This window comes from Streptopelia decaocto (assembly GCF_964273445.1).
Source record: "Streptopelia decaocto genome assembly, chromosome: 5".
NCBI classification, from domain to species: Eukaryota; Metazoa; Chordata; class Aves; order Columbiformes; family Columbidae; genus Streptopelia; species Streptopelia decaocto.
The window spans coordinates 59,553,094-59,569,288 of record NC_138659.1 but is presented as its reverse complement, the minus strand read 5'-3'; the positions used below and the strand labels follow the sequence as shown (position 1 = coordinate 59,569,288).

At 45.2% G+C, this 16,195-nt stretch overlaps 1 protein-coding gene across 1 annotated transcript in view; it reads left to right on the top strand.

Moving 5' to 3' along the window:
- Positions 1–16,195, top strand: part of SH3PXD2A (SH3 and PX domains 2A) — a 266,448-nt gene that overhangs the window by 97,211 nt on the left and 153,042 nt on the right. Inside the window, exon 4 of the mRNA XM_082052261.1 lies at positions 10,226–10,302. Within this exon, the coding sequence (XP_081908387.1) occupies positions 10,226–10,302 (77 nt within the window). The remainder of the gene's footprint in view (positions 1–10,225; positions 10,303–16,195) is intronic.

The following is a 16,195-nucleotide window of genomic DNA, read 5'->3' as shown; positions in this document are numbered from 1 at the left end:
GTGGCACAGGGAGAGAAAGACGAGTTTGTTTGGTGGTGTGGATTTTGTTAGCAGTCAGCCCTGTTTGGCTGCTCAGTGTCTCTGTGGCTTCAGATGCAATTAATCAGGGCTCGAAAGGGTAATTATCAGCTCACATTCCTGATTCAGATTTCTGTACCTATTCATGATACTGTTTTTTCTTTAATTTAGCAATAAAGTTGGGGTTATTTTCATGTTTTTATGATGCTGGCCCAGTGATCCTTATTAGAAATAAAAAATAACACAACATCGATTTTCAGTCCACCTTTTTTTTTCCTCTCCCTGGGAAATCAAAAGGCCATATTAACTGTGAAAGGGAAACGAAAGCGTGCATAGTCCTGGGGTCCTGCTGTCACCTTGGCTGAAGGCACTTTTCCTTTCATGGGGTGAGTAATTGCTTAGAGCATTAATCCCTGAAAGAGGCTTTTTATTCTGCAGTGGGCAAAGCTGTTGACATCTGACAGTGCACCTTGCTGAAACCTGGAGAAGATGGCCCTGGAAAGCTGGGGATGGTCAGCATCCTAAGCTCCAGGGCATCAGCTCTGCCCTTTGGGGTGCACTCGCACCATTAACACTGTGTTTACTCGCATGTGGAGGAACCAAGAGGAATTTTTCAGGGAGATTGTCCTCAGCTGTCTTCTGGCATCAGCAGGCACTGCTGGTGCCAAGTTGCACGTGAGCGTAGTTTGAATTAAGTGACCTGATCTGGGAGCAGCTGAAGTGGAGGAGCTGGGTGCGAAGGAGGCTGGTTATCTGACAAGTAATTATAAAATCATTTCCTTGTTGCTGTGCATTTGCTGAGCTGTGGTACCTGCTGGTGTGAGTGCTCTTAGTTGTGCAGCTGATGTGGAGCAATCTCAGTGAGCTTTGCTGTCCCTGGGAGGCTGAATGACAGAACACTGGCTCATGTTGGTGCTGGCTACATGTGCCCATGTGGGTCACCGTGTCCCCTGCCTGCCAAAGGAGTGGGTGAGACATGTATCCATCAGCAGGGAAGGGGCAATAGGGGTGGTTTCATGGTAAAGAGTTACAGAGGAGGTGCTGCTGGGTGGTCTGGCCACTGACCTGACCCAAAGGCGGTTTCATCAGGTGTAGCTGGATTGCACATCCCAGCTGGGTTATTGCACTGCAGGCTCAGAGGAGGCAGGGGAGGGAGTGCAGGTCTGACTTTGGGGTTCAGTGCAGGGAGGTGGAAATGTGACTGCACCAGTCAGCCCCCCAACTTGTGCTGGAAATGAAAGTGTCCATCTCTCTTTTCCTGGAACCCACAGAAATCAGCCATTCCTGCCTTAAAGCACAAGCTCACGAGCCTTTGAAATCAACAGTAGCTTTGTTATGGACCAGAGCAGGCAGAGAGGAAATCCCTACCAGAGATTGTCTTAATGACACAAAAAGACATACTAAAAAGATGTGTCTGGAACCGGAGAATGATGCCTGTGGTTTGAGATGGTGTCTTGGTCTGCAGATGAGTTCCTGACTCAGAGGCTGGCCAGCTTTGGTCTGGTAGTCATTCAACAGCTTGCTTCAGTGGCTGTCATCATCTACTGAAAATTCAGCTTAAAACTACTCAGAGGTTTCTCTTGGAGGACTCCAGGAGAACACTTCCGTTTGGAAAAAGAGAGCAGTGCTGTGTTTTATAAAGCACAGGGGATTTTGTTTCTGAATACTGCTCTCTGAAACTGTAGCTGGCGAGTTCCAGCCTCTGACAGGGACAGACACCTAGTTATGTTTGCCACCACGTTGTTTGTTTGTTTAATTTCTGTGTTAATTGGTGCCTTCCAAATAGCACAACTACTCTGAGAAAGCAGTGTCCCTGCCAATCTGGCTGCTGAATTTCACCTCCTGTAATGTGGGACATGTGTACCTGGCAGCTGACTTAATCAAGATCTTCTACAGGAGCGAATTTTGCCTCATTTGTGGCAGAAATCAAGGATTTGTTTTTTATTAGAATAAATATTTGAACAGAAAGATTTTTCTGGCCCCAGGTGCTAAGGTAGATGTATTTTCATTATGTATGCGATCAGCAAAGGGATCTAGGGACTGGCTTTATTACTTTCATTGGTATGTGCTCATTTTGTGACCTTGTGAAGCCACCTTTGCACCCCTACCCCTCATTTTCTACCTGCAATGTTCCTCTAAGAGTGTATGCCCTAGCACTGTGTTATTGTATGACCTACCTCCTAGTAAGAATAATAACTTTGATCTACGTGGGGTAAGTGCAAATATTATTTTATTCACAGCTCCTGTTCTCAACCAGCTTAAGGGTGGAGTGTCCCAAGCAGTGTTATTGCCAGTCACGCCAAAGGATGTGGCTAGGACCTTACTGAGCTTTTCCAGTGTTGTCTGGCAAGGGTGCAGTGCAAATCCACCTCCCTCCAATGACCTTGCTGCAAGGTCTTCAACCCCAGTGATTGTAGCTCAGAAGCTCCCTAGGCAGTGTCTTGGGCTCATTGTCACACCACCGTGTGCGTTAATGACAAGTCTCATAAGAGTTTATAAGACACTGCAAATGTTTTAATAGGCTGAGTTCGTTAAGGTTCATGCTTTAAAAGATTGAGGTGGGAGCATATGGCCCTTCAGTGATGGTCCGTAGCACCAAGTGTCAGTAGATAAACTCCTATTGATTTCAACACTCCTCAGAGAGGAAAGTGGTACTTTTTTTTTTAAAAAAAAAAAAAAAAGCAGAGGAAGAAATTAGTTACTGTAGCTACAGGGTCATGGTCTTGCCCTTCAGGAAGAGTGTTTTTCATGGATAAGGGGGCACAAATGTATTTGAGGGCCACTTGCCTTTTCCCACTTGGGGCCAGGAGCTGGAGTTGCTTGAGTGATATGAGCATGTTCACCAGCAAATATGTGGTACAAACAGGGGCTTCAGGTTCCCAAACTCATTGGATCAATGTACAGTGATCCATGTCATTCCCACACTGGCCAGGGAGTGAAAGTTACTCTTGAACAGAGTTCTGCAGACTCTCTGTGGACCACTAGTGATTTGGAAATCACAGGTTAGAAGCCACTAACTACCTAGGTGAAAGCAGGACATGGGTGAAAACCAAGTGCTTCAACAATGAGACACAGTGATTGACATTTCTCTGATCAGTTTTGATCTAGATTGTTGGATTGTTATTAATACCTAAGCCCTGATGCTTCTGCATGTTTGTTAGATTACTTGGTCCTGGAAATCTGAAAATGGATCTTTTTGGAGGATGTTTAACAAAACTCAGGGTGCAGTGGACGTGTAAGTGTTCCGATTCTTCTCTTAGGGGAGAAATACACATAGGCAAGGGAGATCTGCATAGGTTTTCCTGTTTTTCTGTGCCTTTTGCTCCCAGTGTATCAAAGACTTTATGCAAAGAGGGGACACTCCTGCATCCTCTGTGTGAGGAAGCTGTGCTGTTTCCTAAGGCGACGTTTCTCGGATGTTTTGATAATGTGACCCTCCTTTGGCTCCTTGTCTCTGTGTGACTGTGAATTATCATCAGGTTGGTTCCTCCAGGTGAGGGAGAGACGGTGTTGCTAGCTGCAGGTATAAATACTATTCTCCCTCTCCCCTCAGACAAGCTGACTGCTTTCTGCAATTAAAAGAAGTTGGCTGTTTGCAGGCTAATGTGGTACTTAAAACCAGTAATTAGAAATGAGTTCACTTTCCACTTGGGGAAGCTGAGCTCTGTGGTTCAAGGAGGCACCAGTTTCACTGCAGAAACTGAAGACTTTACTCACTGAATCAACGCTCCCAACATTTTGCAACCATTCACAGACTGGGAAATTCAATTTTAAGGGATGTGTGGACTTCTGCTCACACTGAGATCCTCTTGAGTGGGGTAGATGGTTTACTTCCCTGTACTCTGGTGTAAAGTTCATAGAATCATAGAATAGCAGGTTGAAAGGGACCACAGGGATCAACTGGTCTAACCTTTCCAGGCAAAAGCATGGTCTAGACAAGGTGGCCCAGCACCCTGTCCAGCTGAATCTTGAAAATGTCCAACATCGGGGAATCCACCACTTCCTTGGGGAGATTATTCCAATGGCTGATTGTGGATCTCATTGGTGCGTACAGACTGATGCACAGAAAGCCACCCTGCAGTAAGAAAACGGAGAGGATAATTTTGTAGCACTTTTGTCTGTTCTTTCCAGACCAAACACTGCATAACTTGCCTGTCCTGCAATTTCTGCCTTGCTTTGGAGAGGTGAGAGATTTGCAGCTGGGTCAGCTGGAGAGGAGATTACAGGAGGAGTGGGTTGTCTGGGTGATAGCAGCCAGACAGAGAGCAACATGAAGTAGCTCTTGGATTATGCAAAACACTGTAGAACAGTAACAGAGCTGTTAGTTTGAGATTTGCACCCCATAACCCCCATCTGTCACTCCTGAATCTCAGCATCTGTGCTCAGGGTTTTTCTCCTCCTTCCAGCTGTGCCTGGTGCTTCCGTTCCCAAAGTCTGTGCTAGCAAAGCTGTTCCAGAGGCAATACTGGCGTCCCTGGAGGAGAGAAGCCACCCATACACACAGTGGAAGTCAGGCAGTTTCAGAGGTAGCTCTTTGCTGGTGAGGAATCCAGCTTCACCTCTTGCCTGTCCTTTTTCTTTTCTTGTAACTGTTCACAAAAGGGCATATGCTGCTTATCACTTCTAATGGAGGAAGATTTCTCTTCCTGGTGATACTTTTATAATCAAGCCATGTTATTGCCCATGCTTTATTGCTTCTTGATTATTTTGTTTAACATTGCAGCTTATGCACATTAAAAAACAGGATCCAAGTGTGGAAGGACACCCTCACCACCATCCACCATATCTCAGGGCAATATTGTTATTGCCTGTGTTGGCTTTCCTGTCTGCCTCATCTGTCTCCATCACCTCTTGTCACCTTCTATAGTAATTCCTACTGATTAGCAAAGGTCTTTATCAACTGAGACTGTTTGTCAGCCAAGTTCAGCCAACAGTTCTGACTCTGTCACGAGTTTCTACTTATTAAAAAAGTCCTTCCCTCTTCCACCAGTGGAAACAGTATGAATCATTTCCCTCCCCTTTCTTTGTTGGGAGCAAATGCCATCAATGTTAGGACCCTGGCACTGGATTTCTGACTCCAGGAAATCATGGATGAGACAATCCATGGAAACTGGGATCCCCATATAAAAGTAAGACATTATTTTAGAAGTAACACACCTCTTTTTTGACTGCTGTCAGGCTGCTGTCTGATTGACAGTCACATATACTTCCATGAGAAAAACAAAATTCCTCTGTCCCATAGTGCTGTGCTGTTATCTATTTTACATTGCAAGGTGACAGCGCATCTTTAAATGCTATATTTGGTAGTTACGTTGTGTGACAGGTGCCTGAGAGTCTCAGGCAGGATCTGGGGTGGATGTCACACACAACTTAAATGGCTTGAGGGGAATTTGTGTCATATCTGATTGCACATCTATGCTTCTTCAGTATATAAAAATAATAATAACAGATATGTGTAAGGAGTAGAAGCCTTTGTAAATAGTTTAGCCACAAAATGGTTTTGGTTACACTGGAGGAAGCTGCTGAGCCTGGAAGGAGAACCTGTAACTCCATGAGGACTAAATTCTTTACTCTTTTTTACTGATGTGACCCCAGTGTAATTGCAAAAATAGTTTGAGATCATCGCAGAGTCTGTCTCTGAGAAGTTGATTTTTTTGTCAATACAAACACAGACGTAGTATCTCCTAGGGTCTCAGGTAAAAAGAGAAGCAACAGCACAGAAAAAAGAGAAACATGAAAAGGCAGAAACAGGAGCTCTTCCTTGCTCTCAGGAGACAGCTGACTGATAGAGCCTCCACAGCTGGAGCTTCTGTAGTTGGAGGCAGCATATGTCTCTTTTAAACACAAATCAGATGAGACGTTACAGTATTTTTAATGTGTCCATTAGTATTCAGGCTGTCCGTTGTTGAATATTTATCATATGGTTTGCTTCACATACCGCCCTCTGAAGTATGATGACAGTATTTGAGGTAGAAGATTAAATGTGAACACACATTTGTCTGTTGTCCCTGTGACACTGGGCTTAGGCTTTTCCAAACCTTTGACAGATACTCCTTGCTTGCATGAAACAACCGGTCTCCTTAGATCAATCCATCACTTGAAAGGAAGCTCAAGCATTAGGCTATGGACTCTTCTGGTGTGTTCAGCACAGACTTGTAGGCTAATGAGAGGACTGAAGTGTTGGGATGCTTTTAAGCCTACTTGTTCTTGAGGTCCACATCTCCTGTTTAAATCTGTGCTACTCTAAGTATGAGGTTATGCAGGAATAAAGTGTTATTCAGAGGTTACCTTTCAGCTTGCAGAATCAGCAGCTGACAGATAGTCAGTCTCCTGCATAGCTTTATTCTTCCCACTTTGTTCACCCGCTATGTATAGAGGAGGAAACTGAGGTCTTGTGGGAGAAGAGGTGTGTGGTCACGGAATTAAAGACTACATCTATACATCTACAGAGAGATGAAGGGATGACTTAAGTGTCCCCTACAATGCTAAACCTGATACTTTGCCTCTTATCCGCATCGATTTCCTAGGAATAATATTTTCTTTAAAGAAAAAAGGATAAAAATAAATATTGTTATCCTGCATTAGCAGCAGGGCTGGAGCCCCGTGTCTTCCCCACGTCTCTCTTTCCCAGCGCTGCAGTCCTCAGTGTCCTTCCAAAAATGTGCCAGACCTCCCTTGGCCTGGCCTGAGTCTGGCACATTGATGAATGAAATATTTGCATGAGGCAGCGCCATTCTGCATAGCCTATAGCTTCCCATTTGAGTCTGAGACAGGCTTCCCCTTCACTTCCTAGCTGGGCTGCAGCATGGTTAAAAGCTGCTTGTTGTTCTGTAAAACAGGGATATAGTGCCTGAGAAGGCTTAAAAGAGCTGCAGTAAAATTCAGGAGAGAGGAAGCAGCACTGTGTATATTCACGCAGAAGTAGATCCTTTCCTTAGAGATGTGGAAACTACCCAGAGGAAAAGCCAAGCAGCGCGTAAACCACTACTCCACCCTCACGAGGAAATTGCCCGGGCTGTTCTGCATTTACTGGCCACCCCAGGACTTCCTCACTTCACGTTAGCGCTGCGTGAAATTCTCCTTTCCACTGCCATCCCAAGGGCTCCTTGCTGGCTCTTACGTGTCCCCACTGCTCAGCTGTCTGCTCACCATTTATTTCTTTGTCAGGTAAAGCTTTCCATTAGTCGTTTCTATGTCCAGTGCACACACTTGGAGAGTGTAAAGAGTAGACAGTGTGGGTCTGTCACGTTACTTTCCTTTTCCAGTCCCATGGGACCTCCCCTGCTTTTGAAGGAAGACCAGTACAAATGGGGGAACTGGAGAAGGCAGTAGTAATTCATACTGGATCTGCAGTGATTCCTGCTGGTCAGTTGTGATGGATTAGTCCGAGTTTCTGTTAGCACAGTGCATCTTCCCAGAAAAGGGGAGAAGCTGTGCTTCCGGGAATCTGTCCCTCCTTCGAGACGCTTCAGGACCTCTGGCAACAGGACTTCTCTGCCTGAGGGCTCCCAGGATTTGTGGAAGGGTCCCTCCTTGCCGCTCACCAGAACTGGATGTGCTTGCAGTGCCTTTGTTCTAATTCTTGCTTTTTAACTTGTTGACTGCTACTCCATGGTGCTCGAAACTACTCAGCCTTCTCCAGATTTCAGTTTTGAATGTCATATTGGACTGGGCAGCTACGGATCTTCCCCACAACCTCACTGAACCTTTTCCAGCTTCCAATAACAGAGCGAAAATCTTTCTTTTTCTGAAAGAACAAAAATGGAAGCACCTTCTGGGCCTTGGTTCATCCTAACACCACAGTCATACTGATATTTTCCATTTCCATTTAAGGACTGAATTAAGACTCATCATATCCTGGGGTCTTTTTTGTACTCTGTGTTTAATATAACGTTCTTTATTATATTTATCTTGTTTCTTATGTTTGAGTCTTTCATTTATTATGTTACTTTGAAGACTGGGCCTCCCTGTAAACTGTCTTTTTTAGGAAAGCTGAATTGCATTTACGGAGATCTTTAATGTGTTTAAGCCTTTGGTTCCTTTATGTTTTTATATGGTCACCAGTTCAGCTTTTAACTTGTGGCTAGAACTGAAAACAGGAAAGCAAGAAAGTGAGAATATTTCCAAAAAAGTTACTTTCTCTTTGCAGTATATTTATAAAAGTTGCGAAGAAATACCAAGATCTCCCACACCGGCTTTGCTGGAGCACTGAGAAAGGAATTAGTCTTTTCTCTACAGCTTCATCCACATCCCTTCCCCCTAAAAAAGAGACTTACTGCAGTTACGCAGTACAAGTACAGTGTGATCCTGGAGGTTATCAGAAATCGTAAGAAATGTTTTGGAAGTGCAGGTAGTTCTCTGCATTTACCAGGCAGAGAAGCAGGAAAGCAGCGAAGTTTTGGTGTGTCACGGGGTGATGGGAGTGCCACTTTCCTTCTCCAGCAGCTTTTGACTAAATTGCTCAAGCTCAGATGAGCATCTCAGACACCTATTGAAGATTTCCCCTGTGCTCTGTGACCACGTGGCGTCACATTGTACAGGGATGGCTCAGCACAGCTTTGTAATGAGATAACCACAGGGAACCCAGAGAGATAAGTTTATGGCACTAGGAAGTGGCTTTACCTCACAGGACAAACTGGTTTGCTGCCAGAATTGGGGATGGAGATAAACCACTTTCTTCTGTCTGCAACAAAAGGCTTTAACACCTTCCAGATCAGCAGCTGTGAAGGAAAAGGCAACCAAAAGGGGTAGAGTCTGGGATTGTTGAGAGTCTCTGCTACTGGTCTGTTAAAGGCTGCCATTTAATTAACCTCTCAGCTTGTGTAATCATGACATAATCAAAGCCACATATTCAGATTTTGGATCTGATTCGTCTTCCTAGTCCATTTTCTTATCCCATGATCTATGGATGAGTATCTCATTTGCCTGTTGGCAGAAGTCGTTTGGAGCAGAGGGTGGTGTATATGTCAGTGGCTTTTTTACATAGACATTTCATGGACTAAATAATGCTGGCAGATACTGTTTTCTTCCACCACAAGGAGAACATATAATTTATTCTTGTCTCATTACATTAAAAGAAATACAGTGCAAAAGAAAAAGGAAAGAAAATCACCAAAAAAGGATATGAAGATATAAACCCTTCAAGCCAAAAAAATACCAACTCCATTACATCCTTGTGTGTGGGGAAACTCAGCTCCTAGATTATTTTGATAAACTTTGTTACAATCAGTTTCACACAAAACCCAGCAGTTTGTTTAATCTTAACTGGCTTGCAGAAATGTCATCCAGTAAGGACACTGAGGTTATTATTTTTTTTACTTTCAAGAAAAGAGAGTTTGTTTATTTTTCTTCTATTATTTGGTTTCCCTCTGTAGATTTATAAGGGCTGTGTCACCAACAGCCTTGTATTTGCTCCTGAGCTGGCTGTGTGGTTTGTCTGCTTGCAAGGGCAGGAGCATCCACAGTGGGAGGCAGCTGAGTGGGGTGTACATGGAGCCCACGTCCCACCCTGGTGATGCTCCCTGTGCTGCCAGCACGGATGTGCCAGAGCAGCACCGAAGTGGAAGTGAGTCGTAGTATAGTGTCAGTCCATTCCAGGATAACATCAGTACTAAAACGGAGCCAAAACTTTTTGTGTCATCTGCAGGATGATATCAGAAAAACTCCCTCTGCCCTCATGAGTCGGTGTCCCCTTTCAGCAGCTCACACAAGCAGGGCTCCAGCGGCAGTCGCTGAGGTTTTACAGAGCTGCTGTGCCTGTGGTAGTTGTTGGCTGTGTCCTGCATCTTCCATGCAAACTTAATACCAGCAGCATCCAGCTGTGAGAAATGCCATGCGTGCTGCCGTACAAGCTATTGCCCCATGTCCCTCCATCGCCTGCCCCGCAGTGTGTTTCGGGACAGTTTGCCCCGAGGGCAGGAGCAGATCTGCTGCTCAGACATCCTCCACGTGTACCATCCTGTCTGTCTTGTAGTGATGGAGGGCCACAGTCACACAAAGCTGCTGCAGTGTGAACCACATCAGTACTGGGACTCCTCTATCACAGAGTGTAACGGAGTTGCAGAGCTCAGCCACCAGCACTGCCAACAGCCATGGTTAGAGCTGGGGATGGAACCCTGTCTACCAACCTTTCTTCTCGGTGCTGTTGCACTATCCCCCATGGTAGGCAGTGCCCCTAACCCTCCTCTTTCATCTGTTCCCTCCTCAGGTAAGATCCTGTTCCGGAGGAGCCACGTCCGAGACGTAGCTGTGAAGAGGCTGAAGCCCATCGACGAGTACTGCAGGGTAAGAGCTCCAGGGGGTGTCTGGCAGCTCTTCTGGGAGGGGTTCACAGCCACCACCAGCACTGGGATACTGCTAAGAACTTTATCTGTGTTGAGTCTGTTGTAAGGAAGGATGGTCCTTCCCAAACACCCCCAGGACTAACAGGGCAGATTAAAACAGAAGCTACTGTTTGCTCCAAGGGTATTCGTAGCATTTGCCTCTGCAAACTTTATGCATGAGGTTGGTTGCCTCATTTGCTCAGTAAAGATTGTAAGTCTTGTCTGCCCTAAATGTGGATTTTTTTCTACTTTAGCCTCAATGAATGCAGGAATTGAGCAGGCAGAGAGGCACAACTAAAATGATGTTTGCTTCTGTTTCCTGCTTGTCTGTCCCCCAGTGCTGCGTGAGGGACAGGGCCAGCTGGTGCAGCACTAGGGTGGACCAGTGGCTTCCAGGAGTGCTTCTCCTGATGAGTGAAAGCCTGGAAATCTATCACAGGACAGAAAAGCATGGCTATGTTGGGAAAAACGTTAAGTCACCTAATCTTTCCTCTCTAGCTTAGAGTTTATGATTTGATGATAATTAATCCTCTGACAGTAGATTAAAAGTAATTTCTAAGCAAATCCAGTTTTTGTAGAGATATTGAGCACGTCAGTAAGTGCATAATTTAAACCCCAGACTTCCTCTCTTATTTCCCATGGGGGTTTCTTTCCGTTTTTAGAAAGCCAGAGGAGCAGGTGGAGGGGAAAATATACATTCCCAAGAACTTCTCCAGTCAGACATTTGCTCATCCAAAATTGGGAGCAGATCGCCGAAGTGCCTGAGGCGTGCTGGAGGGGGGCAGTGAAACCCATGCCATCTGCACCCCCCAGGCGAGGAAGCTGCCATTAAAGTCTTATCTCATGAGATCAGGCTGTCTTGTGCAACAATTAACGCACTGTCTTCCTGCCGGCGGCCCAACGGCTCTCTTTAAAATATGTAGAGTCTTACTGTGTCCCGGCCATGCTCCTTCAGACAGGAACTGCCCGCGACGGGAGCGGTGAGGGCTGATGTCAGGGTTCACCCAGCAGATGCGTGATGGAGAAAGCAGTGACTTATGCCAGGGTGCAGCTGCTTCTCTGGGACCCGATTGTCTGTGCCCCAGACAGACCTGGCCTGGCCAGGACTGCTGGTGTCCCTCCGGTCACGGCCAAGGGGTGTGTTGTGGTGTCGGCCACTGGCATGTTCATTGACACTGTGGTGCTGTGATTGCCACCCTCCTCCTCGCTTCCTTCTTTCTCTCCTGGAGAAGTCTGGCTCAGTTCGCTTTGGTTCAGATGATATGGGGAAGATTTGCTGCTGCACAGCTCGGAGACATGGCTGAATGTTTCCCCAAAGCCAAGCTGTTTTGTTAATCTGTTTATTAATAGGCACTGTTTTTATGAGGATAGACCCAGCTGTATTAGGTTAGACTCCAGTTTCCTCCAACCCAGTGTCTCCCATCTCCAGCAGCAGCTAGCAGTATCCAGCAAAGAGTTTGAACCCCAGGTTCATGTAATGACTTCTCCAGAATATTATCCCAGCTTCCAGTGATCACTGGCTCACAAGTTTCTTTTGCCTGATGTAGTGTCTTCTTAGTTCATTTGCAATTTACTGTAATTTGTATTTAATTTACCCCAGTACTTCACAGTTGAAGATGCTTAAATCTGGGTGGCATTGGAAAGTGAGGTTCGTAGTCACTAAAAAGCCTGAGCAGGCATTGCATCTCATGTCTGCTTGAGTGCTTCAAGAGGGCCACATCCTCCGTAGTGTCTTTCTGCATGTGAGTGTCAGGTCTTTAAATAAAGAAGGTCTTGGCTTCCATCTCCCTGGGTTTTATCTTTTTGGAGCGTGTGTCACTGTGGTTGTGCCTGAACAGTCCAGGCTGCAGGCAGGTGGCAACTTCGGCCAGTGCTGGCAAGTAAAGCCATGCCAAGTCGTTTTTTCCATGCCCTGCATTTGACTCCAAAGCCATGCCTGGATGTTAATTTGTGCCCAGTGTGGATGGTAGGCAAGCTTGTCCCCACTCTTCAAAAACGGTATAGAAGTAGCTATGATGTCCTGGCTCTCAACAGATCCAGTTACAGGCTGATTTCTTCACCTTGTGCTACAGCTTCCTCCTAATTACAGAGAGTAAATGAAGATGGTAGTTGGTCATGCCATTGCCTGGCACCAGATGTACCCAGTCATTCTTATAATCCCACAGAACACCCTTGGCAACTTGTGTAAATAAACAGAGGGACCTGAGAGTTGCAACTCATACCTCTCCCAGCCTTTTTAAGTCTGCATATTTTATGAGAGTAAGTTTTTCTTTTGAACGTTTGTGGTTCATCCAATTTGCATTTATTCAAAGAATGATTGTCCTGTGTTATTGCTGTTCCAAGCCTGGTCCAGCATATGAAAATCTATAAGGCTGAAAATAAGGGACTGAACTTCAAAGGTGCAAAGAATTTAGGGCAACAGCTTGTAGAAGGAAAGCTTCCTGGTACAGTGAAGTTAATAGTAGTTCTGTTACTGACCTTCAGCATGGGCAGGATTTTATCTCTGGGGCTTAGCAAAGGCTTAGAATTCAGAAGTGCTTTCTTGGTACCTTCACTGAAGGTCACCACTTTCAAGGTTTCTGGAAACATGAACTTTATAACCTTACTGTAATCATTCTGTCCCAATATGAAGTTAACCAGGAATGACAGAAAATTGAGTGATGAGTCTGAACCCAAGGGGCCTCACTTCACCACCTTCAACCAGACACAGAGGGTCTCTCTCCATTCAGCTGTAACTACACATGGAACCCGAGTGGGTTGCTTAGCTCTGACACTAACTCTGGAAAGCTAAAGTGAAATCCAATGAATGCTCCCTTGGTGTAAGAAGGGAAAATCGATTTTTTTTTTTTTTTTGCTAATAAAAGAATATTGCAACTGTTACCTACTTTGTATCAGCTACAGGTGCATGTTCTTTTTAGCATGACTTGAGAGTGGGATCATGGCCACCTCTTTGGAAGTGTTAGCTGATTTCTGCATTTATTCCCCTGTCCAGGGGATGTTTTGGCTCTTTAGAGAATTGTATAGAGCTGTAGAATAAGAGCATTGATTTTGCAAAGTCGGTTCTACTTCTATAGAAGAAGGGTACAAAGCTTATGTCCTGTGCTAGTCCTAAAATGTGTAGGCAGACAACATGCTTAATTTTGAAAAATTTGGAGAGTTATGCTGGAATGATGTGGGTGAAGTTGATGGAGAAAATCTGACGTGATACTTAATTGAATAAATGAGACAATTAGACCTTTGTCCTCTGGAATCTGTGAGGAAGCAGAGGGAGGTGGGTTCAGATGCAAAGTCTGTGGTAATATTTTTGCCAGATGAGGGTTCTCTGTCCATTTCATCTGCCCTGTAAGGATGAAGCACAGATGGGCCCTGGCAGATGAGCGGTGCAAATGTTTGACCATTTGTTGTTTTGTTTGTGCAGACTGTCTCTGACAGAGTGTGGTGATTTGCATGGCTGAGAAGCAGGTCTGACTTCTGCTGTTTGGATGTGTTGTGGCTCCTGTGCCAGCACAGGAGCAGTGACAGTCAGGGCCTGTCTGAGAGTCTGTGAGGAGACTTGGCAGAAAGGGGAGGTCTGCAAAATGTTCTGTAACAGGGGCGTGAGCCCTCTGCACCCTACAGCATAGGCCTCCCAACCCCGCACGTCTGGGCAACTCTTCATTGTGTTCTACCAGCTTAGAGAAATGCCATCGCAAAGGCAAATAGGCCAGTGTTTTTGCTAACACAGCAAGATGCTTTGAAGCTGCAATGAAAAACAAAGGAGTGGGATGCACAGGGGAAGATTTCCAGGACTTTTTTCATCTGTAAACATGGAAATGGAGGGACTGGATGTCCTCAGTGGTAACCTGAGTGAGTTACCAAACAGATGGTATTTTGCCAGTAAATGTGTGCTGCCCACCGGAATTGATATCTCTGGATGATTGCCCTCTTTAAGTGTACGCTTGGAATTAGTTTCATGTGATTTAAGGTCTTCTGGGCTCATCGGGCCTGGTTTTCTTAATTTATTTAAGAGTTTTTGCCAATGTGAAAGAAAGAGCAACTTCATAGCCTTGGTTTGCCAGGGGCATTTTATTTATTAAGCTTTTGATCTCCCAAATACACCTTTGGTGTGTGCTTGTCCAGTAGGTACTGTCCTGTGTTCCAGAAGGACCTTTCAGGTTGGTGGTTAACAAAACCACCGCTCTGTCCTTGCACAGCCCTCTGGGCCAGCATTTGCAGACTTGCACCTTTGTGCGTCTTGGTCCTAATTGAGGGAAACACCTTGCACAGGGAAGCTCTTAAGATGTGAAGTCTCATTGTCATGAACGCTTAACTGAATTCGTCATACACCTTCATGCTGTCCTGTCTGAAGGTGGATTTAGAGTAGAGGCTTATTGGCTTTTCTATTGTGAGGACTGAGTACCCAAACACACGCCACCTAAATAAATATTATATGAGCGAGTCACATCACTGCCAGGAAATATTGGTCATTCTTTTACTAGTATTCACAATTTAAGAGACCATACTTCAAAAACATAATTGCCTCCCTCTGGGTCTCTCAGTCCTGCCTCTCTTTCAAGGTTTAATCTTTGAACTCATCAAGACAGATACACAGATGTTTCTGTCTCTATCCATTGTGCAAACAGACTAGTGCTGATTGAAGATGGAATAGTAGTTCATCCTGGTCAAGAATGAAAGAGCTTAAGTCAAAGATTTTCAAACTTTATCTGTCATTTTTAAATCTACTTTTCAGAATCCTGATGCGTTTAGACCAGCTGCAGTAATGACAGTTAATTATTTGGGACAATCCTCTCAGCACCTGGAGTAAAGCCTCACTTTCCATTGCCTTATGGTCTTTTGGTGCCAGAGGCTCAGAACTATGTCCCAGTTACTTCCAAAACTCTGCACTTTTTTTTTTTTCCTTCTCCCCATGGCGTTTTATTTATTTCTACATCTTCCTCCCAGTCTGAGTCACTACCGTGCTCTCTTCATCCACCTCTCTGTCTGACTGACAGTGTTTGCCATCCAGCCTCCACCCATCAGTGCTTTGGGTTCAAGCTTGGAGTTATTTGAGGCCCTGAACAAAACAGAAACAGGAAGTGTTTTCATGTAGGTGAAATAATTTTTTTCTCTGTTCTGAGAAATGAACTGTTCTAATTGCACCTTCCCCTCTTGCTGGACTCATGGCCATTCCCAAACATCTGGCACTAATGATTAACGATAATTAAAGGTTGCTTGATAATGAAACGTCAGTGAATCATAACCATGTGGTACTGTCAGCTGGTGCTGTGTATTTGTGTGCAGAGCTGGGATTGACCCACTGAACATTAGGGATCTAGAAGCTCTGAACTGCCTCAGTGGGCTGCAGGGAGAGGCAGTCGGTGATTCAGCACACCCAGAGCTAGGTGTCCATGGTGGGGTAGCCAGAGCAGCCCCAGAAGATGCTGGTCTTTCTCTAGTGATTAAGCAAGTTGATAGACAAGGGTGACCATTCTCCCATTTTAGAGACGTAAAGTTCAATGGGGTGAATATCATTCTGTGCATATATACACACATGCCTACACATGTGTTGTATATTTCTACATGTACATTTCTGTGCATCTGTTTTTTATAAATGTGTCTGCAAAAACGCAGCACTCAGTGCATCCTTACAACTACCTGCGTGGTTTTACACCCATGCACGTGTATTTTGTGAAGCCTTCTAGCTGTAGTGTAGTCCCACGGAGCTGTTTGCAGTTCACATAACCGCAAGCAATGAACCCCTGCCTGTGCCTGGTGCTCTGCTCCTTTCCCAATGCGGTGTGTGGCGTGCAGCAGCCTGCCTGCCCATGGGCTGATGTGTGCGGAGCCAACCGTCCCCAGCACTGAGGGCTGCTTGC